A 25,919-nucleotide genomic window follows, 5' to 3' on the forward strand; every position below is an offset into this window, starting at 1 on the left:
AATAGTAAAATTAAATATCCCTGGTATAGTAATCGAACTTTTAAGTACCACAATCTTAATGCCATACTCCTCAGCTTAGTGAAATACAGCCCCATTAAGAGCAATTACTAGTTCACATTTTTGTCCTTTCACATTCTCCAGATGCATTTTGCATCTTTGTGGTTTGGGGGTTTTTTTGGCAAATCCCAGGTCTATGTTTTTCAGTCTTAACTCCTTCTGTCTAACTCCTTTCTAAAATGAGGTGTGTTATGAGTAGTATCAAAAATTAATGCTGACATTATTGGCCTCAGAGCTTCTGTGCCATTGCGTGTGATAGGACTGGAGAAACTGGTGCTGCTTTTTGATCGTTTGCAGACCGAGGACCAGAACAGAAAGAAAGGAGCAAGGAGAAAATGGCTCAGTTGCAACAACTTTATTGTGATGCTTAAAATTCTCCTTCTGTTCAGGGACAAGAAGTAGTCAAAATATAAACTGCTTCAGATGTTAATTTTATCTGGTAAAAACAAGATTTCCATTTGGAAATATCTTGTGCCGCTCTTGCTGAGCCAGTGGGATGTATCCTGGGAACTGATAGGTAATGACGAGACCAGATAAAGTCACAATACTAGTCCCCTGGAATATTGTGGGGATATTGACAAGCAGTAAGTGTTGAGACCTTTAGTTAAAAAATAGGAATTCATTCCTGTGCCGGAGGGGGCTGGGTCGCTCTGGCTCTGTTTGCAAATGGGTACCCTACGCGATGGAGCTGGTATCTGCAGTGTCACCTGCTGATTACCTCTCCCAATTTATTTTATTCCTCACTGATTTAACAGAAATCCTGGGTGATACAAACAGCACACTTTTCTGTTGCATCAATTAAATTTATTTTTGCCATCTGCATAATTATGCAACCAATTTGCTTACATAACTGATGGTTCCTATCAGGAGGCAAAAAACATGCTGCACATTATGGAAATTATGCAAATCCCCCAAGGGTTCTGAGAGTGTTAACTTGATTTAAAGCTTCACTGAACTACAGATAGTTCCTAAACCTTGTCAGTCCTGTTTTTAACCTTTTCTGCCTGGAAATGCAATAGATTCTATGCAAATAACTCCAATCCCTAACAGTTAATCTCTCTTTGTTCTGAAACTCAGCAGACATCTTTGTTCTGAGGTTGCAGGTCTCTGCATCAGCTGCTTTCTTGACACAAACTACCGTGGAAGAAAAATAGATGTATAAGTGTACGTACGTATCGAGCCATTAGTAATTGCAGGAAAACAGCGTTTAGCTTTTCCCCATGAGACTCGAGAGCTCACCGTGGGTTTTTTGCCCAATTGGCCTTTTCTTTCTGCAGAACAAAGGAAATGTGAAGCGCACGCAAGTACGTGGACAACCCCTTCCCTCCTCTTTGCAAAAGAGCAGTGATTTCTTACGTCAGGGATTTCCCTTCTATGTCCCTGAGTGACAAGTGCGGACATACTCTACTGTTAGCAGCAGCAGTCACTGAAATATATGAAAAGGGACCGCTTCTCTGCATCCTGTGCCAACAGGCCTTTGAGAATAGCAGCAATACCATCGTGCAATTTACAGGACGAGGTGCGCTTTGTAACCAAGGGAAGCAGCAACACCTAAAACATCATATCAACGTGATCGTTTCACCTAATCCTCCGGTCCCCGACGCGTCACGTTTTGCGAAAGCGCTGGGCATGGCCGCGGGCCGCCACCACCGCCCCAGGCGCTATTTTCGCCCCCGACCCGAAGGGCCCCGGGCGGGGGGAGCCCTCGGCGGCCCTGACGGGCGGCCTGCGCGCGGCTGACGGCGGCCGACCACGCCTGCGCGGGGGCGGGCCCGCGGGCCGCCACGTGAGCGCTGGGGGCGGGGCGCGGAGAGACGGTGGCGGAGCGGCAGCTCGCGCAGAAGCCGCCGGGGCGCAGGCGCGCACTGTCCCCACCGCCCCCGGCTCCGCCCCCGGCGGGAATTCCCTCGCCCGCCGCGGCGCTGCCACGCCCCCTCCCGCCGCCTCCGGGGCCGTCGGCGGGGGCGGCTGCGCCAGACGATGGGGGTCGAGCCCCGGCGGGCGCTGTCCGGTCGTGGCGGTAAGGGGGGCAGGACCGTGGGCCTCGGGCTTCTCCGCGGCGGGGGATAGGGAAGGGAAGGAGAGGAGGGGGCGGAGACTGCGCGACCCTGAGGGCGGCTGGCGAGGCCGAGCCTGGGGGGCTGGGGGGGGAGGGCTGCGCTGAAACCGGGCCGGGCCCTGTGGCTGCCCCTCCGCCGGCGGGTTGGATGCCGGGCGAGGGGGAACTCCCCGCCGCTGCCCTGGCGGAGCCTGCGCTCGCGGGTCCGTGCGCTCGTAGCGGTACGTGCGCGCGGGCACGCGCGGGGCGGCCGTTGGCGGCGACGGTGCGGGCCCGGCAGGTGGCCGGCGGCGGGGCCGTCTCGCTCGGCTCCGCCGGTGGCGGGGTCTCCGCAGGCTCCCTTGGGAAAGCGGTGCGGCGGGCGCCAGTTGGCGCGACCGCGCGTCGGTGTCGCCGTTGTCCGGTAGCTGAGTCCCGGGGCATCTGCCCGGGCGCAGCGTACGGCCCGGGGTGGTCAGCAACGAGATCGCTCGTTATTCCCTACCTTCGTAATGGCGGGCCCGGGGGAAGGCCCGTGACACACATCGCTAACGGTTGTGCCGTGAGGTAGCTGTAGGAAAGACCGGCGTCCTTCCCGTTAGTGAATTTTAACCTGAAATTCTACCAGGGCTCTGCTTTACACAGTTAAAACTATCAGCAGTGAGATCACTCGAGCTTACTTTCTTTCAAGCGGTGCGTCAGTCAGTTTCACCGAAGCTTATTTTCACCGTCATCTTGTTTGTTTTCAAACTGTTTTCTTCATATACTGCCTTAAGGGTCGAGCGCAGGTAAACAGCTGAAATGGATATTCTCGGTTTGAGTGGCGAGGCAGTAGCATGCGATGGCGTGTTCCCAAGAGGCTTTTTCGAAATGACTGCATTCATATTTTGTTTTGTGTTGGGAAGCGTATCTTTGTGGGGTGGGGTGCAGGTGACACTCAAAACCAGGAGACTTTCTTTTTTTAACTAAGCAATGCAGCAATTTCTAAGCAGTTAGTAGAGCCTTTAAAACAAGAAACAATGATGCTTTTGTCTGGTTATATAAAGTGTCACCACAGATTAGTGAGATTCTTGGGGGTTTTCCATCCTCTGTCCAAATCTCTGAAACTAAAATTACACAGAGAGAAAACTGTTTTATTACCAGAGAGCCTGTTAATGTACTTAAGTTAGTTTATGATTAGGACTGTTGTTAGGGATGCTAAAAATGAAATTATTATTGTCTTACCCATCTAGTTGAAAGTCAGAAGACAAAATTTATAAAGTATTTTGGGGATATTTTAGCTCAGTGCATTTTTTTTCTCACCCTATTTGCCTCTAGTAAAGTATTTGGTAAACAACTTATATTCTTAGTGAAGTATATTTGTATTAGTATGATACACTTCTAAAACTTCTAAAGTGTTCTACAAAATAGTTGCAGGAACTATCCTGCTGCATTGAACAGGGATGGTATTTCTCTGATAACTGCTCGTCCTGGGTGCTTTAAAATGGCATACTTGGTGGAAGCATGTTATTTTGAAAAGTACAAAAAAAAAGTATATTTAAAAAAAAAGTGCATGAAAACATGAGAAAACATTGCTAATAGGGAGCTTCCCTCATAATCCCCAATAATTGGGTATAAGTTTGCACTGCCACACTAAGTGGTTTATCTCCTGTTGGAAGACTCTCAATTACAGTTGCATAGTGCAGAAGTTACTGGTAAAAATTGCTGATTCATTTTTATGAAACTTTTGATAAAGATTTCCAGGCACTGTTGTGTGACAGTGTCTTTCCCTTTGCTTTTATCTTGTGCCCCCATAAAATTGTAATAAATTTTAAAGTGTTATCATTTGTTTGAAAGTTTTGGACTTAGAGTAGAAATCTATGTGGAATTCCACGAGCTGGTATGTGTTGGTGCTTAAAGAGAGCTTCTATTTTTTTGTTTCTGTGTTTAAGACAAAAACTGAACATCAAGAAGAGTGAGAAACATTTTCAATAAAGAATTTCGTAGGGTTTTTTCCCCTAACTGGAACATCTTTAAATATTCATCTTCAAATCAAAATATGATAACAACTCTTAATACTTGTAAGACTCACTGTTAGTAGAGGAAACTGAAAACGTTCTTATGCAAAACTTTAGGTTTTATGTGTGATTTCTCAGGTTTGTATTACTGTTGTGACTTTAAAAGTTATCACGTAGGATTTAGCGAATGCAATGGTAAGTAATGGGAAAATACTCATGTCCATTGCTAAACAGGGTTTTTTTTCTTTTTTTTAAGTGAGTTAGTGGATGGCTGAAAGTTGGCTTGACCATTGAGTTGCTGAAATGTTTTGCTGCTTGAGAGCCGTGAAAAGGTATGGCACGTTGCTATGACCTAACTTACCTTTAGCATATGTTTAAATGTTTGCTTAAGACTTGCATGTATGTAAAATTAGTTTGGTATTTTTGTTTAATGCTTCTTTGGCTTTCTCATCTTTACAGCTTGAAGCTTTCAACAGAGTATCCACAGCTGAAAATCTCCAAAAGCCATATGCTTGTCTTCAAGTGAGATACTAAAAAGGCTCTCAACAAGGGCTTTAAAATAGCTTAATTATGAGAAAGTGATAGTCTAAATCTGAATATAATATCCCATATATTACTGCATTATTGAGTTATTGAAGCTCAGTGTTTGAAAATGAGCGACTGTATCTGTAATAATGAGCTTAATTTAACAAAGCTTTTCAGTGCCAAAGCTATAAGGCAAAAAGTTAAACTTCAGAGAGATGTGAAGAAAAAGTAGGAAAGCTGAAGGAAATTATTTAATAAATTAAATCAGTCCTAGAGTACGATTGCATAATGTGTTCTAGCTGGGATTGTGTTTCATATCTTTCACGAAGTGGAGATGGCTGTCCTCAAAGTGATTATGACCTTGATTTTAACGCGAAGCCTGTCTTTGCTCTTCAAATCTGAACAAAGTTCTTGGAACAATCCTTGCTCCTTGTGAGCGAAGCGATATGCATCTTTCTTGCATTTTCTCTCTCTCCAACTTCATTTCAATTCATTTATTTTGTCATTTCACTTGAAGGATGCCTCAGAGTTCTGTCTTTCACCTTCAGTGAATGAATTCTTCCTTCTGTCACGCAGACTAATTTTGGCCTTTGAGCGTTTCTCTTTTAAGCAAGTTCAAAATAGACTTTTGGCTGGAATCCTGAGCCTTCCTACTAGCATGACAGTGGTGTTTAGATACAAAACAAGGGAACTAAAGTTAACCATACTTGGCCATTTTTCTGGTAGAATACCAGCTGCAAGTTTATGATTAATAAACTTGAAAGTATGATTAATAGTTTCCAGGTATGTTGGAAATTTTCTTCCTAGCTACTGGAAACAGCATGCAGTGTAGCTTGGGAGTGGATGTGGCAAATGGTGCACAAATAAGGTGGAGAGAACTGAGCTCCTTCCTCTTAGCAGCTGGGTCTAGGAGAATGTGGGTTTCTTGTGTGGCAGTTAGTAAAAAATGCTATCAGATAGGTAGCTGGTTAATTTACTTTTTGTTCCTTTATTGCAAAGAATCTTTTTCCTTTTTACTGCTTTGTGTCCATTGGCTAAAAAAAACCCAACCGAACAAAAAAACCCAACCAAACAAAATTTCTGCTTTTTTTTTTTTTTCTGAGCAAGACTATTATTTTGGTATTTCCAGATCCAAAATGTTTCATATGTCCAAGTGGACTTCTGTCCAGTGTGCTTCGCTTCCTTTCTTGCCAGGTCAGGTAGAGGGTTTTTTTTTCCTGTGTCACTGAGCAACTCTTGCATGTTCTTGTCATTGAGAGCTTTTGCTCTCCGTAAGAATATGATACTGCTGTGGTACTTCACCATCTCCTGCTATTTGGAGTAGGATCATGGGCTATAGTGATGACTATTCTTAGTCTCTTTCTCACGGAGATACAAGTGTTTGCAGTAATACATTTTATCTTTCTTTAATCTTCTATTTTCATGTGCGTGGATTAAATGGGTTTTAGTCATAACAGTTTGAAATTTCATCAATCATTGTACATTACAGGTTTTCCTTCCCACTTTTCTATGAAAACTTCTCCTGTTTTCAGCAACCTGACTTTGAAGACCTCCTAATTAAATATTTGCCCACCTCTTAGACAGAAAACATTAGCTTTAACTGCTTGCATGTTTCTAACTGAAGAGCTGGAAAGGTTGACAGAAAAAAAGGTAAAGTAAGGGTCACTGCATCTGCTTGACAACTCAACTGTTGTCATTTACTCTACCATTTGCCAAAATGAACAATACTGTTTATTGTTTGAACACAAATTTGGGGATATTTTTTTTTTTTTTAAATTAATGAAAGCAGTCGGGAAATAGTCTCACATATTTCTGTGTTCAGGATGATTATTTGGTCTAGGATACTGAACAAATAACTCTTTGTAAAACAGTCTTGCTTACTATTATTAATGAAGTTATTAGTTTTATGTGAATTGGAAGCGGCTTTGCCTCCAATCTGCTATATATTTTCCTATTTGAGGCTTGCAGTTTGAATGATACTGTGAGGAGGGAAACAGCATTGTATTGCTTAACAGAGCAGAATCCCTACCCTTCTGAGTTGCAAAGTAAAATGAACATTAATCACAGAGGAAATGGTTGACCCGTTGAATTTGTTAGCCTGTGAAATCAGCTGAAAGAAGAAACTGTTATTAAATATTTAACAATTCACATTTTCTTGCTGCTTTTATGTATACTGTTTCTTGGTAATTAGTTTGCTATCCTTAATGCCAGCTTTGAGCTATGGCAGGAAATTTTGGTGGTCCTCAATTCAGAACTTGTTTTTCCTTCCATTTTAGTATTCTGTTACACAAGCATGCTCTTTGCAGAACTGTTTAATTTATGCATAATTTGAGGTATTCAACCTTTTCCTACCACTGAAATTTCTTTTCGTCCTTGTTTTCTTCTATTTCAGTGAACATCAAAGGACAAAAAAGTTCTGTTTCTTTACTTGATGTCTTCTATAAAAGATTATGTTTGGCAAAGTAGATTTATTTATTTTTTAAATGGACACAAGTACGTGGACCTCAGAAACTAATGCAGAACTTCTTTGATTGAATTGTGATTATTATTGCTGGGTAAAAATTAGTATTATTTTGGCACCACTTGAAAAATACTGGGTTTAACTTTTTAACGTGGAGGTTCAAAAGTATGTAAAGGTTGGTTTTTAAGACCAGCTTCAGCAATAGCTACAAAAAATACCACTAAAGCCAGTTTTTATCACTTGAACTACTTGACTGGAGAATTTTTATTTGAGCCTGCTTTGAGAAAGTGGAGAGAAAATTATTGTACTTATTTACATGTCTTTAATCAGCTGTTATGATCCACCATTTCTCAAACCTGTTGGATTTGCTCTGTATAAATACAGCTTTGTGAGTCCCAAGGGGAAAAATCCAGAAATCAGACTTCTGTTCAGTTTTAAATGATTATACTTGCAACTGTGAATGTTTACTCCATTCTGTCACATTCTAATGTAATTTATATCACTTGATTGGTTGCATCATACATAAACATTTTATTGCTTTATTAGGTTATGTCTGGAGAAGATATTGCTACAAAGCATTCTGCAGTCAAGAACTTTGTCAGGAGCTGATGCCATCAATGCTCTCAGACCTTTCTATTTTGCTGTGCATCCAGATTTCTTTGGCCAGCATCCCAAAGAGAGGGTAAAAAATCTTTTAGTGTGCTTTCTTTGTAAATGTGTCATATGTCAAGGATGGAAATTTTCTGGTTTTCCTGCTGTCAGAGAATCAAAAGTAGTATTAGAACGGAATACAGTTGTTACCAGAGAACAAAAAGATGTACTTTCTTTATTTTGAACAAGGATGGATCCCTTAAACACCCATTATTTATTAGTCATATTTTCTGTTTAATTGTTATGAAGAAAATACTGAGTCCTTCCAGTCTAATTTATAATACATATTACTTTATCACTTTGAAATGCTGTGCATTATACTTGGATCAATGGATTCTTCTAAGCTTGACAGCCTTAAAAGTGGTGGTTTGGAATGTACAAGTATGTACATCATACAGTTTATTAATGCAAGATAATATTAATTTATGCTGAGAATATGAACTATATCACTACTTGTTAAGAGCAGCTGGCGGTTTGTAAAAACTAATTCTGCATGTAAGATTAAGAGGTTTAGATGAAAAGTGGCCAAATCCATAATCTCTAATGTTGTGGGTTTTTCTTTTTTTTTTAAACAGGAAGTAAATGAAAACTCTCTGAAGAGGTTAAATGGCTACTTGGAGAATCTACAGAAACCAGGATTTCGCTCCTTTAAGCCAACTCAGCTTACTTTTTATGTAAGAGAAAGAGAGCCAAACTCTTCTAATGTTCAAGAATCCTTCAGTGCTTCAGGTGCTTTTATATCGTGCAGAATATATCTTCCTGTATTTAAATTTTTTTCAGACCGTTATTTAGCCTTCTGTAGTCATGACGACTTTTCAACTGAATAAAATTCTGTCAAACATGAAAATATGTATTAGATCAGACAGCAAGGACCATCCCAAGTAATTAAACATCTTAAGCTTTAAAAAGCATTGAAAGAATGAGAAATTACAAAGTTGAGGTCAAGTTACGGTATGAGGAAGTAAAAAACATAGGTTGATGTAAATGATAATTTTCCTGCTTGTAATACCATTGTGGCGTTTAACTGGAACAGCAGGTTTGGGTCCTTGTTTTCATTGCAGATGATGTGTAGTACAGAGTGTCAGGGTGCTTGTAGGATCAGTAGGAAGTGATTCTGTAAGCAGAAGTTATATAATGTCTGAAGCTTCAGTTTACCACGTTGTCTCTTAGCTTTGAGACTACAGAAAATATTGCTGTTTGGAATATTGGTTTTAGTCAATTTCATTCTACATATTTGTCTCTGATATACCAATATGCCTTATCTAACTGATGAGTTTTGTGTTCTATATCCTGTTAGTCAAAACACTTGAGCAAATTCTGAGGGACCCTAGTGCTAGAAAACAAAATCATACTGTTTTTCAACAAAATAGTAGTGTTATGTCCAGTCTACTTAAAATAACAGTTAAACTGGCAGCTGTGTTCTGCTCTTGAGTCTAATACTTGCTTTCTAATGGGGTAGTTAGGCCCAATAGCCAAGTGATGGGACTTCAGGCTTTTAGGCAGTATGCAAGTATAATGTTTTGTTCTGAAGCTTCTGTTCGTAGCCTGTGAAGAGCCATTGTAGTACTGCGCTTCTACAGTAAATTATATCCAGAGTGATGATCAGTAATAACGTGAATTGTGTAGAGCTGTTGGACAAAACTGCCACTGCTAAAATGAAAGCATCCTTTTTTAGGTTATGCTGCATCTGTAGCTAGGTTTCCAATTTGTCCAATGATTCAGATAGTTAAAATAGCTCTCTGTATTTTTGGACACAACAGTTTTCAAGGTTAAACTGCATGTGAATTTTGCAGTGAGTATTGAAATAACAATATCATAATATTTTCCAACTGTGTACACCTTGCTTGGGTTCTTGTAAGATAAGAGAAATATGAATGCATTTAAAATCATTTTAATTAAATAATACTAATTTTGTGGGACTTGTATTTTGTAGGGTTTCGAGCAGTCAGTTTTACATTACATACTAGGGATCTCCTGAGCACAGTATTAGATATTCTCAACTCCTGCAGTTTATCTACGGAGCACGTTCAAAGTTTGAATGTGAACTCTCAGCCCCACAAGGAAGCACAAGGCACACTCAACAGACCTATCAAATGGGATAAGACTTACTATTCATTTACTGGATTCAAGGATCCTGAGGAGGAACTAGAACAAGCCCAGAGAGTGGAAACAACTTTAATGTATGTACGGCTTTTATTTAACTGATCTTTTGTAACCTAAATTGGTCTTATTCTAATGCTGAGTTTTTTGAAGGCAATCAATAAACATTCTGAACAATACAAAACTTTATTGTCCAACATGTAATTCTGTCACGCTTTTTATAATTAGAGTTCAAATGAGTTCCCGGGATACCTATAATGCCAGCTAAGCAGAGGCATTCTTGTCTCTTTGCCCAGCATTCATGTTTGGTTGATCTAGTTTCGGTTGATCTAGTTTTTCATTTTTGTGGAATATTGTTGGTGATTCAGAAGGAGGCAGAGGCTCTGCTTGCTCCCAGTAGCTCCTTACATGTTACAGGACTTCTGTAACACAAAACTATGAAGCTATTAACTTTACTGTTAGTATTTCATTATCACATTCTTTTGGGGGGTAAGGAAGAATAATACATGAAAACTAGGGTTAGAATGTTTTAATTTGCCAGGTATCTTATTGGTGTGCTTCTGATTTGTTGTTCAGCGTACCAACCCTAATATTTAAATTGAGGCAGTTATAAATACTGAACTTGCATTAAATGCAGTGTGTTGTGTATTAGAAGTTGGTTGTTTATAAACTCTGTATTTTCTCATTTGGGGGAAGGGTGAAAAATACTGACTTGAAAAAACTTTTTATAACAATGAGACTTAAGTGTCATTTGACATAAATGCAGAACTGTAGTGGTAGTTATCTTCAGAGCAAAGAATACCCCTCATCCTGCCTAGCACCTCGCAAATAAAACTACCGTAATACTACTGTAAAACACTTAACTGAGGTTTAATGTAGAGAATATTTTTACTTATTTTTACACATTTACAAGAAATGCCACAAACAGTTACATATTAACGGTCTGGTTTTAATACCTAGTCATTGGACATTGGGCCTCTCTTTTGGCTTCTGAGTTTGAATTTCTTTTTGGTTAGAATACAGTAGGAGAATGGAAGTATTTGTAAAAATAAGAGTATGAAAATAAGTTTATGCTATGAACAGAAGCTAAGTCTCTTAGAGTAGCTTTTTCCTAGAAATAAAATTATCTACTTACTAAAAGTTTTCGATGTGCTCCATGAGTCGTGTTTGCCTGGTTGTGATTATTGACAAAAGAACTGTAAAACTTTGACCTGTTTAATCTATGTTCATCACAGCTCTGTAGGAGTTACCTAACTTGGCCCTTTAGTACCACCTCCCTTATTTGATAGTCTGTTATGATCACTTTGGTTGTGGGTTTGGGTTTTTTTAAAGGCAGATATGTGGGAACTTCTTTAATTTAAGCACTAGGTTCTGAAGCTGACCCCCTAAATCACACTAATCTGCTCTTCTACACTTTTCACACTTTTCAAAGTCTTATGGTTGTAACACTGTCAGTGTCTTTTGGTTCAATTTGATTCCCTAGTCCCCCCAAAGACATTAAGTGCCAGGTTTTCCTTTCTAGACATCTTAAGGTGAAGCATTTGGCAATTTCAGTTTCCATCTTCTACTTTTAAAAAAATCCCTTTACCTGGCAGCTTGAAATAAAACATTAATCTTAACAGTAAGAATTCAGTTAGTTGTACTGTTTGAATGAAACATGATACAGAATGCCTCTACTCTTGTTGTTTTTTTCCTCCTGTTTCAGATCCTGGCTAGATGATAATGAAGCAAGTGCAGTAAAAAAGCTGAAAAAGAGTTTGCCACTTAGAAAAGAACTAGAACGTTTAAAATTTGAACTTTCTCATCAACTCCAACTCTCAGATATCAGGTAATAAATTTAGATCGGCTGGACTTACATTAAGACAGTCAAAGCAAGGAGGTGGTGTGTAATACTATGCCGTGAGCTTTAAAGACCTATTCCAGCAAAACAGCTATATTTCATATATGTGAAAGTGTTATTGCACTGAATAATATTTTTCCAGAAGAATTCTACTGGGACAAAAGTTCCCTGTTATGGTCTCCTCAAAAAGATCTAGTATTTCTAACTAATAATGTAGGCTCCAGTTGAGGCAAACACTTGAGCACTTGAAATAAGACCTGTGTGTATGTATTAGTTTGGGTGTTTTGCTGGATAAAACTGCTTTTCCTGAATTCAAGTGACTATCTACAAAGGTAACTAGATTGGCAGTGAAATGCAACTTTGCACATGGTACATATAGACATCCTGTGAAGGCTTAATAAATATGTCGTTCTTTCTAGTGTCTTGTTTCCCACACTCTAGAGGAGGAGGAGGTTTTGTTTGCTTTAAAGGGCTGAGTACAGTTAGTAACCTTGATTCTTCAGAAAATAATTTGATTCTTTTGAAATTTTGTCCCTTCAAATGAGGATGTTATGAAGTGGGATATTCAGCATGGGAAAACAGCAGTGAAGGTATTCAGCACTGGGAAAATAAACTTTGGAGGTTTTTTCAAGAGCTAGTTCAAGTTTTTCTTTTAACAGGGAAAGAGAGAGCTAGAGCTTCTGAAATCTTGCCTTTGTTCCCTTCACTGTGTAAAAAAACCCTGGTTTCCTTTAAGCTGAAGCCAGTTTTTGTGAACACAATTTCTAATCCTCTGCAACTGTGCTGTGCTGGGTTTTTTTTAAGTTTCTGAAACAGTCTTCAGTATTAAGTGCGTAGACTTGGTTTTATTCATTGCTTATATTTAATTTTCCTATAGTTTATGCTTTTAAAATACAGGAAAACTATTGTTCCATGAGAAGTTATTAACCTTCCAAGAGTTGTATTGCCATAATTCAGAAAAGAATGTATCAGGAATCTGACAAGCAGGTATCTTAAATAGGAAACTACTACTGCGATATTGCAGCCTAATGCTAGTGTCCAGAGGTTTGCAAACTATCGGGGTTGTTGTTATTCCATGTATAAGTTTAGGACAACTGAAGAGAAGGTAGGATTTATAAGCCACCTTTTTACATTCTTGTGTGGTGCTACTGAAAGCCAAAGTGGTACTGCTAGGTAACAGTAAATAGTTACTATAATAGATTGAATTGCCTCATAAGTGCTGCGGTATAGTCCCGTTCTCTGCGTCTGAGAGTGGCTTTTTGCCAGTTCGATTTCCTTAAATGAGATGATGTGGGTTGACCCCAGCCAGCAGCTAAGTGCCCACACAGCTGCTTGTTCATACGCCCCCAGCGGGATGGGAGGAAGAGAATAGGAATAGGAAAAGCAAAAGCAAGAAAACTTGTGGATCAAGGTAGAAGTTTAATAGGTGAAATGAAGCAAAGTTGTGCATTCAAGCAAAGCAAAATGAGGAATTTAGTCCCTACTCTGTCAGCAGCCACTTCTGGAAAGCAGGGCCTCAGCATGTGTGATGGTTGCTTGGGTAGACAAATGCCATAACCACAAAGGTCCCCCCTTCCTCATCCTTTTCCTGAGCATTTATCGCCCTACACGATGTCATGGGGGCTGGAATATCCCTTTGGTCAGTTGGAGTCACCTGTCCCAGCTGAGTCCCTTCGCAGCTTCCTGCCCACCCTAGCCTACTCATTGATGGGGGCAGAGTTGGGAGAAAAAAGAAAACCTGGACACTGTGTGGGCACTGCACAATAGCCAAGAGATTGGTGTGTTATCAATGCTGTTTTACTAAAAAACACCCAAACCCCGGGGGTGCTATGAAGAAAATTAACTCCATCCCAGCCAGACCAGTACAATGAGGGAATGGTAATTTCCCATTACAAGACAAATTGATATCAGCTGGAAGTTTCTAAAAGAATGTAATTTTCAATACATGAGACAAATTTACAATTTAAATGCTTTTTGAAAAGTAATTAATAGTTTGTCTGATCTGTCTGTGATGGAAGAGATGTCAGAACTATGTATATTAAAGTCGCCAGTGTAATACCTGGCTTCTGTATGGTTTAACATGTGTTAATATAGGTACAAAAATTATTCCACTGTAAAATATGATTTTTATATATATATATATCTCAATTTAACACAGGAATCGTAGTAGTATTTTGGGCTAGGAACTCAAGGGGGAGGGAAGGCGACAATGTCCTTATATACAGTATTTGCTCCTCTAGAGAAACATTACACAGTGTACAAACAGAAACTCTGCCATGTGACTGAACCAAATACTGGGTTGTCTGTTGCTATTTACTTACTAACCCCCTTATTAGTGGGTGAGAAATTTGCAAGTTCTGTTCTGTCTACCATGTTTTGTATTTATTTTTACTGTATCTCTTTTTATTCCCCCCTTTTTTTGTTTCACTTTAACAGAGATTGTGAAATTTTATTTAGGCTTTTATGTGTTAAAATAGCATATGACATGGACAGCTTTTCAGTAGGCCTTTGCTTTTATTACCGTTGAAGTGTTGTTTTGTTTGAGTTGGTTTTGTGTTTCGTTTTTAATAATGCTGAGAATGAAATGCTTTCAATTGTATTTTTATTTAGGTGGCAGAGAAGCTGGGGTATTGCTCACCGCTGTAGCCAACTACACAGTCTAGGTCGCTTAGTCCAACAGAGACCTGAAGTATTAAAGAATGTTAAAGGTATTTCTGTTGCTTGTTTCATATATCCTAATAGAGTATTGATTCAAAGATGAGCATGAGTCTTCTGTGACAAGGGAGCTCTAGTGCTTTTCATGAATGCTTTTGATAACTGCAAAAAAACCCAGCCAGGCTTACTGAAAAGCTGGTGAGAACTTAGAGCTGCTGGGTATTTTTTTTAAAGTGACCTTTCCTTACAGTGCGTTTGCTACGCTCAGCTTCTATTTTACTTCTCAGTAAATGCAAACTGAGTTGAAGGCACTAGACTTAGTACTAGCAATGAAAGTAAAAAATCCAGACTGAATCTCTGAAAGGCTGGAGGTAGCACTGGATTGTTACCCATGGTGGATTCAAGACAAAAATGCTAGTAGCTCTTTAAAGAGCAAGTACAGGGAGGACTTAGTAGAATACCTTTAAAATCATATTGTCTTCTCCTATCATGCATGTTCTGTAAAATACCTGTATCGAAGTCTACATCACCTTAGGAAAAACTGAAGTATTCTGTAAACCTGACCTACCATTCTTCTCCTACAGCTGTTTGACCTCTGGCAGTAGCTGTTAGCGCTGTTTGTAACTCCACATTTTATGCCTGTCTGCAGATACTCAGTTTTGAGTGGCTTTCATTTGAGGGTTCACCTAATCCTTTGTCAAAAGACAGAGTGGGTACGACAATAAGTAGTAGTTTTAAATTGTATCAAGTTTCAAATTAGTTTCTTTACCTAAGCATGCTAAGGATTTAAAGTGCTAAAGAAGTCTGTCTTGTGAACCTGTTGTAGTCTCCCTCTTCGAAGATCTTTAATAATATAGTGGACAAATACCTGTCAGTAGTTAGGTACAATTGATCTTGCCTTAGGGTAGAAGGATGGACTAGATGCCTTAAAGTCAGTGTTGCTCTTTCTTAAGGATTTTGAAAAACTGATTTCTGAGAGCAGGAGCTTCTATTAAGCCTTGTCTTGTAGATTAATATATCACACTGAAGACTTTTGTGGAAGCTTGTTTTGATAAATAATCGTCTGTGCTCTCACCCTAAAGAATTCTTGAGAATCTTTGTACTTCGCTGTCATGGTTTAACCTGGCCAGCAGCTAAAACAACCACACAGCTGTTTGCTCACTGCCTCCTCCCTCCCCCCGGTGGGGTAGGGGAGAGAATCGGGAGGAAAAAAGTAGAACTCATGGGTTGAGATAAACACAGTTTAATAGGACAGAAAAGGAAGATAATATACAAAACAAGTGTTGAACAGCACAATTTCTCACCACCTGAAGCCAATGCTCAGCAAGTTCCCAAGCAACTTGCCCCCAGTTATATACGGAGAATGACGTCACGTGGTATGGAATATGCCTTTGGCCAGTTTGGGTTGGCTACCCTGGCTGTGTCCCCTCCCAGCTTCTTGGGTGCCCCTTGCCTTCTCATTGGCAAGGCAGTATGAGAAGCTGAAAAGTCCTTGACTGCTGGGCAGCAACTAAAGTATCTGTGTTATCAATATTATTCTCATCCTAAATCCAAACCACAGCACTGTACCAGCTGCTAGGAGAAAGCTAACTCTACCTCAGCTGAAACCAGGACATTCAATTTAAAAAAAACCAAAACAAACCCAAACTCACATTCAGACTCAAAACTGATTTGTTCTCCCAAAAAATAAGCCTAGTGTTATCCTTTTAAGTTGTCTCTATTCTTTCTTTAAAAAAAAAAAAAAGAAACCACCTGATGTGAAGGCACTTCTCATGGCTTGCATATTGCAGAGAGTTCTGTGGAAGTACTGTTGAATGTCTGTGCTAATAGTTCTTTGACCAGCCCTTACCTTCTTGATAGATACTTTAAGCATATAGGATATATGTCCTACTCTATACGTGATTTGTACAGATTCTTTGAATATGCTGTCTGCTGAGATTTTATCTTATTTTAAAAGTAATCTTAGTAAGAAAAAAGTCCAATTAACTGAAAATCTATCAAGTTTAAACAGGGAGAAGGCAAATGCTAGATAAGGTTTGTTTGAAAAAAATTCTTGAACTCGAGTTGTCAGGAATCACTCCAAATTTTGAGAATAACAAAAGCACCTACTTGTGTGTGTTTGTGCTGCAGAACTGTGTTGCTTGTGACAGGTTAATAACATATTTAAGCCTTAAATAATTGTGGGGATGATTGTAATAACCCAAATTAGTAAAGAGCTTTGTTCAATCTTTAGGACGCACGGTAGTATTTACAGACCGTTCAGGTATGAGCGCAGCAGGCCACATAATGCTGGGGACCATGGATGTTCACCATCACTGGACCAAAGTAAGAGGATTTCAAAGTAAAAGATAATGCCTCTTGTTATGACATCCTTTTTTTTTTTTTTTTTAAACTATAACCAAAATATTAATTGGTGCAGATAACCGATGGATAGTTTAAAGGAAATACATACTTACTATGTTTAGCATAACTGTGTACATTGCATTCTAAATTTAATCCTGTGATATACTGTTGCTAACAACAATCTTTGTCAGATCTTTACTGCTGCTTTCACTAACAAATCAGTCCTACCCCTGATTAGATATAAAGAAAACTAATTTGTTGTGCAGTTTTCCAGTCTGTGCAATGAGCACTAGCAGAATATTTCATTATCCACGAAGAGCTCATTCCCATGAAGAGTTTAGGAATTTTATTCAGATTTTTTGTAAAAATGGGACTTAAAGGGAGTTGTCAAGTGATCGCTTCAGTCAACGGCTGCTAACCAACCCTGTCACTCCACTTTGTTCTTTTAGGCAGATAATGCGGATGTTGCAGAAATTTATCTTTAGTGACCATGCAAATTCTGCTGCTTCTTGTGTAATGTTTGGGATTGACAAACTTTCTGGTATCCTGAATGATAAAGTATTGTATGCAAAGGGCCACAAATAAAATATGTAGAGATATCAACATGTAACTTGAGGAAATTTTCTTGAATCTTGGTTGCTGAAATAGTATTGATAGCTCTATGAAAAAATACTTCTTTGTAAAGAAGACAATTGGTGGAATTTCATAGTTGGGAATTTCACCCAGGTAGAATATCAGAATATTCTTTTTCTGTCTTCTAATCAATGAATAATATAAAAATTTAGCACTTGGTCCAAAGCTTTCTCTGGTAGTTGTTTGAATTTTTGCCTATGTATTTCACTGGGGGGGAAAGCATACTATGATTTGTTAATGTGAATGATTGGCAAAGAACTTAATCCGAGAAACTAGAATGTAATGCAAAACTTTCTACTCTGAGATTTGTGGGTGTCATTAGCCATTGGAATAAAAGTGGTGTTCTCATTAATTCTAAAAAAAATCACACTCTCTTCCTTGAAAAGAGAAATGCTTCCTCTTCCTAACTTTTGCTGAGGGAGCTTCTGAAAGGGTCATACATCTGCACAAAGTATTGTGCAGATGGGACAGTGTGTAGAGTTGGTTGTGGTGATGGTATGTGCTTTGGAAGACAGAGGAGAGGTATGTATTTGAACCTGAAATCAAGGGCTTTTTATTTTAAAATGCACTGAAGATTGTAAGTCATACACAGAAAAAGTCAGTGAAAATCTTGGTGAGGTTGGTTAGCCACTTGGTTTTTAGAGATCAAATTTTTTTTTGTCCCGTTCTAACCCATTTTAGAAAGCAGTCCTAAGTACTAGTACTTTTGTTACTAATTATTAGAAAAAGGAAGCAGTAGAATAGAGTCCAAGTCAGTCTGTGGAATGCTTGGTCAGAGACACGGTATGTAGAGGATTTTTGCAGTTTTTCTCTATAACAAATGGAAATGCTGAACCAATGGATTTTATCGTGCCAAAAGCTGTTCTGATTCTTCAACTATCTTAGTTTTCTAAAGAGATAATTCTGTAATCACTGGACTTGTTCCAGCAGCAGTATTTTTTTGTATGGAAGACTGTGTTTTAGTAATAACTGGGTAGATAGTAAGTAGTGATTATTACTACAGACTTTTCCTTTTTCACTTGTTGCCCTGTTCCGGCCTTCTCCCTATCACACCTTCTATGTCTCAGCTTACAAGTCTGATCACTTCTTAACTTTTTCTGGCATAAGTTTTGTAAATTAGAGGTCTGGTGCTGTCCTCCTTTCTCCTCTCCCTTCAGACTCTAGACGAGCTAGGTTATCACCCAAACCCTTGGAAAGAACTAGTTGTTCCAGCAACAGAGAGCAAAACCACTTTTGATTGTGTGTGGAATAGCTCTACCACTATAACTGTGGTGATAAACATTTTATGTAGGCCTCAGATTATAATTTTTTTGATCTGGGACTATTAATTTCTGTATATAGAGAGATAAAGGACATCCAACAATCCTTTTGGTGCCTTTATAGTATAAATACTGAAAATACTTATGGGCTTATTCCATTATATCTTGCCCTAAAATATATATACTTGATATTTCTGATTATTTGTATTCTTTGATTATTTTTTCCCCATGTGTTCCATGTTTGTGTTGTCTCTCTTTTTTTTTAGCTTTTTGTTATTTTTTCATTTCTTAAGTTACATGCTTTCTAACATAGGAAATGTTTGTGTGTGTGCACAGATTTTTGAGAGATTGCCAAATTATTATAAACTTCAAAAAAGGCTACTGTTCTTGGAAGATCGGATAAGCCAACTTCTGGGAGGCATACAAGTAATATATATTGAAGAACTGCAACCCCTATTGACTCTAGAAGAGTACTACGAGACTCTGGACTCTTTCTATAATAAATTGCGTGACAGTAGACTACCTTTTCATCCTCGCAGTCTGCGAGGCTTGCAAATGATTCTGGAAAGGTAGGTGTTTGCAAGAAAGGTTTCTTCCTTTTAGAGACTTTAGTCTTTTTTTTTTTTGTTACTCTGATTATTGTTCTCAGTAAGAAGAAAACTAATATAATCTCAAATTTTAACTATGTCAAAGTCTTCTTAAAGGTTTTAAGTGTCTTTATGGGTTAAGGAGGAGTCAGATTTGAATGAAATATGTAGATTTTCTTCAGTTAGAATCAAAGTTCTGTCTTCATCATACAGTTGTGCAGGGTTGAATTAAAGGCTTTATGCTGTCAGGTCAACACTCAGCTGTGTATGATGGTGCTGCTGTTTATAGTTTTTTTAGTGTAGTCAACAGAGTTGCTTTTGAAATGTAATTTTTAAAAAGCTTTATGTATGATGGTTCTGTATTCTCATGAACCAAACTTGATTAATTTTTTACCAGTTATTCTGCTTGTGTTTATTTGATATTCTTTTATCTTCATTCTGAAAGTAATTCATGTAAATACTTGTATAAAAAAATAATGATACCTTGTTTTTTATTTCCGTCATGTATCATTAGTGACAGATATGCACCAAGCTTACATGAATTTGGACACTTTATGATCCCAACAGTTTGTGATCCAGCAACCCTTCAATGGTTTATTTTTGCCAAAGCACAGGAAGCAAGAGAGAATCTGAAAAGAAAGGAAGAGTAAGTGTTTATGTGACTAAACACATTTAGCTCATGAAAATCTTTGCATATCGTATGTTTTAATTGTAGGAGGAGAACTTTGCACAATGTATTCATGCTCTTGTGGTGGAAAAAAATGCTGTTTATAAAATAGAACTGTACCTATAAGTGTTACTAAGTTAAAAATTTCAGCATTCAGTGAACAAAACAGTTGTTAGAAAATACCCATCCTTCACCTTGTAGAAACAGTTGTCCTTTATTCAGAAATAAAAGATGTTTGCTTACAAGACAAAATTATGTAATTTTTTTTACAACTACTTCCCCAAAGGACAGGTGGGGTTTTTTAAGGAAAAGACATTTTTATTGAATAAGAAAAGCAACAAACTGATATTAATGTTACTAACACTGTGACAAGAAAACAGTAAAATCTAAACTAAAATTAACTGAGACTGACTAGAGAATTATTATTTCTAGTTGTTGTCAGTCAGGTGAGGAAAAGATTAGTTAGCACCTAACAAGGGGAAGAAGAAAAAATGGAGTAGAATGATGAGAGAAATACTCCTTGGTACTCTTTCACAAATGCAAGTGAGATGAGAGAGGTGATAATAGTGAGTCATAGTACCATACTTATTACAAGTCACGGATTTAATAATATCACTTAGAACTGCAAATTTTGTCTTGACCTTGTGTTGTATGTGTCTTTGAGGATTAAGAGCATGAAGTAGAGATGCTGGTTTATTTTGAATAAGATACTGTGATACTGGGTATTACTGTCCTTTTAGACATTGTTACTACAAGTTTATTTTTCTGCTTTGGAAAGCTTTCAATGAATTGTTGAAATATCACAGTGTCATGAGTGTATGCATGGCATATAGATCCAGATTTTTTTTTTTTTTGGTGAAAGTTATCTTAGGCATGAGTCTTACTGAAGACCTTACGGTTTTAGCTCTGTTAAGATCTGATTACTTGGGAGGATATATTTTGGAGATCGACTTTGGTAAAACATGGAGGTTTGTTGAAATTTTTCTATAACCCTAGTCCAGCTTTGAAGTTAAGATTTTTTTGCCATATAGTAACTGCTGAATAGCCGTCTATGTAGCTGTCCATATGTAACAGCTGGGAAAGTATTGTCTGTAGAGGTGGGGAGGGATGTAGCAAATGCATGCATTTGCGTCTGGGTAACTTGCTCTTCAAAAAATCTCATGCTACACCACATTATGAACATGCTAATCCAGGAAAAATGTCATCTTTAGGCTAGCAGTGAAAGAATTGTGGGGCTCCCCTCAGAGTATAAGCAGCTGTGTTGTAAGAATGTAAGAGCCAAGCTAAATATCTCAGCTCTTCTGTTGTGTGTTGGATGATTGCTGGTTTGTATAAAATAGTAAAGAACAGCTATTCTGGGTCATATTGGAGGTCTGTCCCCATCATCCGTTAGCTTACGGAAAGACTATGAATGGGGCAAAAAATGTGGTGGGTTTTTTACTCCTTCCCAGTTTCTGACTGACTGCACTTGAAAAAATACTTGAAGCTGGAAACATTATCTCATGTTAAGAGTGTTCAATAGTCCTTTTTTCCCCTCTTAATTGTCTAATTTTGAGCCAGTTTGCACTTTGTGGCTCCAAGATATCCCATGGCAGCAAATTGCACAGTTGAATTACATGTACCATGTGTATATGAAAGAGGGAAGAGGTGTGTTTTGCTTTATAGACCCATGGCCTGGTGCTTTCATTTGGCATTCTCTTGTTCTTGTGCTGTAGGAAATGCAAAACAGTCATTCTGTATTTATCACCTCTACATTTTTTGGTGGATATGTCATATTTCCCCTTAGTTGTCTTTTTATTGAAGCTGAAAACTCCTTTTCCACTTAATACTTCCTTGGACAGAACCCATTCTGTACTTCTGATTTTCCTTAGCCTCCTGTGGTTATTAAAGGGACTCTAAGATAAAGGAAAATACTTTGGGATGTACTGGATATACTGTGCACAAGTAGATGAATGTTTTACATCCAGTAAATAGCATAGCGTAGCTGGAATTCTGTATGACCTGATGCACTGAAGAGTTCTGATGCTGCTGCTGCTTTAGAAAATGGTCTTATCTGCGCGGATAATGTCAGTTTGCTAGTAATGCAGGATTTAGCATGAATCTAGTTCTCCTTCCCTTGCTTTTGTAAATTACCAGTTTTGAACTGTGGTAGAGGTGTAAGCCTCCTGATAGAAGTGACTAAAACCTGCAGTTCTCACTATGTGCAGCTATCTTTATATCCTTCAAGGGAGCCTGAGATTTCACAGAACAGGAAAGCTTGGTGCTTAGGTATTGGAGACCGTGTTCAGGAGGGCGGTGTGGGTACGGTCAGTAGAGAGGGCAGGCTTACTCCAGGTTAATTCACTGGCTTAGTTCAGCCCTGACTGCCAGAGCTGGGCTGGGCTCTTACGGAGTGATCCGAGTGCCTCAGCAGAGTGTGGTACATGGAGATCCCAAAGAGACCTCTGGGGAGAGTGGCGTTGAGCTCCTTCGGTAGCAATTTTATGTGAGTCAAATAGTATGAGTAGCTGTGTCCGTGCTTAGCTTGGACAGATTCACATCCCAGTGGCTCTGCAAATGTGCTGCTGCTTTGTAGCTCCTCTCACAAAGGGTGGAGTTGCTCAGCGTTAGCCCTGTTAGCTCAACATCTTTGTTGTTGGGTGGTGACGGTGCTGTTTCTATAACCAAGCTGGCTATGGAAGAAGTATAGCTGTGTTAATGTGGCACAGTGCCTAAGCTAATATGTCTTGCTGTACCGGAATTGTCTCTGCATAAGATGATCCACAGTTCTAGTGACTTTTAATTAATTCTGCACATTAACTTTATTTCTGAGTAGCTTGAGTTTGCCATGTGGAGTCTTAGAACTCTTTGTCTGGGGTGAATGGAAAAAATCATCTGTGAACTACAAATTCAATATTCCGTATACTTCCTGCAGTTAGTAAGTTATTAACACATTAAATATGCATCAGGTGGCTGTACCTGTCATCCATTGGTTTTGATGACATGCAGAGTACTGGTCTTAGTTAAGAAGACAGAGTAGTTACTAACATGGTTTTATTTTTAAAGCTTAAACTTTCAACATTGTTTAAGTACTTTCATCCCTTACAGGAAAAAGTGAGCCTCATAGGGTTTTTGTTTTGGTATTTTTCCCCATTACCTGGTGAGCAAAAAAATGTCATGGTGCAGGCTTTCAAATGTGACTCTGTAGGCTTGCTGGTGCCCACAGTCATGGAAGCATGTTCAGACTAGCCTCTGAGGTAGACATGGGTATCGACCTGCACAAAAATCTCAGCTGTGCCATAGCTGTATGTGAAGTGATACCTTGTTCACATGCATATATCCTAGAAATATACTTATTTCAAGGGGGTTTTTACAAGATTAAGTTTTAATTTTGTCACTGTATGTTGTCTTCCTTTGCTAGGATGATGATTACAGAAAAAGAGCTCATCGATACTTCCACTGAAAAATTTTCTTTGGATCGGCTGTATAAGGAACCCAGTGTTTCCAGTGCACAGATGATAGATTGTTGTAAGCGACTGCTGGAAGAATCATTGCCATACCTACAAGGCATGCACCTTTGCGTTTCGCACTTCTACTCTGTGCTGCAGGATGGAGACCTGTGCATACCTTGGAACTGGAAAAACTGAGGACATATCTGATAATCAGATGAATTGTTTATTTTCTGTAAGAGGCTATAAATATGAATGTTTTTAAGAGTAAATTATTTAAATCTGTATTTTGATATCAGTATTCAACCCACAAATTTTCTTTAACTGCTACTCAAAAAGGATTGGAGTCCTTGACAATTTGCACAATGCGCAGTATTGCCGGTTCTGGGAAAGACACCTGTACATTCTCTATACTACTGTAGGAGTCCCAGTGTATGGTAGCAGTTGTGAAACCACATTTTTGTAGTGAATTATGAAAATATATTAAATTGCAAGTCTGCAAAAATGTGCATGAATATTGCTGGATGGGTCTTCTTAAATAGTGTACTACTGAAACCCAACATTATATGTAATCTTAAGGGATTCATTGAGTGCAAAAGTTGAGTACATAAGTTATCTGGTGGCAACATTGGCATTTCATGTAGCTACCTGTTACTGAATTAAAAAGGACAAGGGAAAAAACACCAGGGTGTCTCTGCTTTGCAGAAGAAAGCAGTACATTGACTCCGTCTCTAACAGTAGATTTTCATTTGCTGGTCCAATATTGTTGCCTCAGAATTTCAAAATATGCCAGTTGTACTGTCTGCAGTTACTTTAAAGGAGATGTCATTCTCTCTTTGTTTTCTGACATTTGCTCCATAAATACAGACAGTCCTCTTTACTTACGCTATAGCAGGTTGCAGATCCCATTCACACACTTAAAACCTGAGTAGTTTAATGTGACATCTAAGGAAAGGAAGCATTGATTTGTGTGGGATTGTCTGCAAGGGTAAGTACTTCTCAGTGAAAGCAAGGAGTTTGCAGTAAGGCAAATGCGTAGATCCTTTTTTTTTTTTTTTCCCCAAGGAATAAAGTACCAGTAATAAAGTGTGAATGTATGTCAACACTTTTTCATTGTAATACATGCCAAGATGCATTCTGTATTTGGGTTACTACTTTGCAAAATTTCCTTTGAGAAGAACCAAGTGTTTCATGTTTCTGACTTGAATTCACCTATAACAACTGATAAAAAAAAAGTAATTGTCAAATGCTTACTTGCCTTGTATTTATATTTGTCTTAAGCAGGGCAATTGTTGTGGTTCTCTGTTTTCCCCTGATAAAAGGCTAGGTGTCAAGTTGTTATGTGGCCAAATTTAAACCAAAACCCCCCCACTGTGATCTCAAACATACTTGTTTTAAAACATTGAGACAGAAGCTGTGACTTCCTCAGGCCTTTTATTCAGTGGAATTATTAGCAATTCCTGTATAGGTTCTGGAGATCAGTTGATAGGGTGTTTTTTTTCCTAAGTAGTTAACTTCCATTGCACATGACTTCACCATGCTCCGTCTAAGCAAGTGAGCCAGTCCTGTCAGTTGGAGCCCGGCAATATTCCCTGTAACAGCTCTTTGAAAGTAGGGTGTCTTCAGGGACAGGAGGTGAGTGTAGTAATATTTTTTTTTTTCTTGAATTAAATGACCCCTTACAGGTCAAGCTACTTCAGTCAAGAAGCAGCTGTCCAGTTTGACTGTAGAGGAGGTAAAGAGTCTTGCCGTGCCTTCTAACAGGGAGGTAGTCAAAATCCTCCAGCAAAATGTGGCAGACCTCAAAGGGTGGCTAGCAGCCTGCTCTTGTGGCAAGTACCTCCAGGCTGGGAGTCTCAGCGTGTGCCATAAGCCAAAGAGTTCCAGTCCCACTGCCATCCCACCAGAAAGGTGGTCAGCTCAGGTGCAGGGGTTGTCCTTCCCTTTTCTGTTAGGTTTTGAGTTTTGTTTTCCCAAGTTTTGAAGGAGATGCACGTCAAAATCTCTAAAACTGCTGAAAAGTTGAGCAATGTAAAAATGAAGATTGTGTATAGTTCAGTAATTCAGCACGGTAAAGTCTGGGCCTTTAATAGAGGTCTTTTGCAGTGCACTTTCTATTTATCATTTTTACTGCAGAATGGTCAAGGTGACTTTACAAAAATCCTGGCCTCCCAACATTTTAAAACATATTTAGAAAAGTAGTGGAAAAAACAAACTGGTAAGTTCAATGTGTCTCGTATAGGCATTTACTTTGTCAAGTTTGACTTACTTTGAACAGTCCTGAAAGCAATGGAGAATTGTCCATTTAGGTCGCTGTGGATGGGTTAAATCTGTCAGAATTATATTTTGCTTTCTGACATTTTAATGGGGGGGGGGGGGGTGTGTGTGTTAGAATTCTGAAAGCCTTTCATCACAAAGGCAGGGCAGAAACAGAGAAGAATTTCAAACTTTTGTCTGTTTTTAAACTGGGCAGAACACCTCAAATTCTGCTCAACAGACTCTATACTATCAGCTCATTGTGGAAATTGATTTAAATTAATACTAACATCTAGTGGAGTTTTATTCAGTACAGAATTCCTGCTTGTCCTGTGGCTAACTACCAAAACCATGCTCAGTATGAAGTTTCAAAAAGTATTCTCTTTAAAAAGAAATCCTAATACTAAGTTTGGTAGAGTTGA

General features: G+C 38.8%; 2 protein-coding genes across 5 annotated transcripts; one reads left to right on the forward strand and one right to left on the reverse strand.

Annotated features, from left to right (window-relative positions):
- Positions 1-1,639: 1,639 nt before the first annotated feature.
- Positions 1,640-2,539, reverse strand: LOC129202397 (translation initiation factor IF-2-like). The gene has a single exon (XM_054815052.1). The coding sequence runs from the start codon at positions 2,537-2,539 to the stop codon at positions 1,640-1,642; it is 900 nt and encodes a 299-aa protein (XP_054671027.1).
- On the forward strand, positions 1,893-24,488 carry TCAIM (T cell activation inhibitor, mitochondrial). 4 transcript variants are annotated; one of them, XM_054815488.1, is made up of 12 exons: positions 1,893-2,077; positions 4,349-4,424; positions 4,552-4,614; positions 7,625-7,760; positions 8,305-8,458; positions 9,663-9,909; positions 11,535-11,657; positions 14,280-14,377; positions 16,558-16,649; positions 18,896-19,128; positions 19,661-19,792; positions 23,214-24,488. In XM_054815488.1, exons 2-12 carry the CDS (start codon positions 4,396-4,398, stop codon positions 23,437-23,439), a joined length of 1,533 nt encoding a protein of 510 aa, XP_054671463.1. In that variant the 5' UTR covers positions 1,893-2,077; positions 4,349-4,395; the 3' UTR covers positions 23,440-24,488. The 4 variants fall into 4 exon arrangements, with proteins under 4 accessions (XP_054671463.1, XP_054671465.1, XP_054671466.1 ...); XM_054815489.1 differs by lacking the exon at positions 1,893-2,077 and adding an exon at positions 2,226-2,337; XM_054815490.1 differs by lacking the exon at positions 4,552-4,614 and having other exon boundaries at positions 1,896-2,077.
- Positions 24,489-25,919: the final 1,431 nt, after the last annotated feature.

Source organism: Grus americana, chromosome 2 (genome assembly GCF_028858705.1).
Source record: "Grus americana isolate bGruAme1 chromosome 2, bGruAme1.mat, whole genome shotgun sequence".
Taxonomy (NCBI): Eukaryota; Metazoa; Chordata; class Aves; order Gruiformes; family Gruidae; genus Grus; species Grus americana.

Excerpts from the sequence above, each read along its gene's own strand:
- LOC129202397 (XM_054815052.1), bottom strand. The coding sequence starts at position 2,539 with ATGCCCCGGGACTCAGCTACCGGACAACGGCGACACCGACGCGCGGTC.
- TCAIM (XM_054815488.1), top strand. The coding sequence starts at position 4,396 with ATGTTTTGCTGCTTGAGAGCCGTGAAAAG. Across the intron at positions 9,910-11,534 it reads AGAGTGGAAACAACTTTAAT|ATCCTGGCTAGATGATAATG; the intron begins GTATGTACGGCT and ends CTCCTGTTTCAG. Across the intron at positions 14,378-16,557 it reads AGTATTAAAGAATGTTAAAG|GACGCACGGTAGTATTTACA; the intron begins GTATTTCTGTTG and ends TTCAATCTTTAG.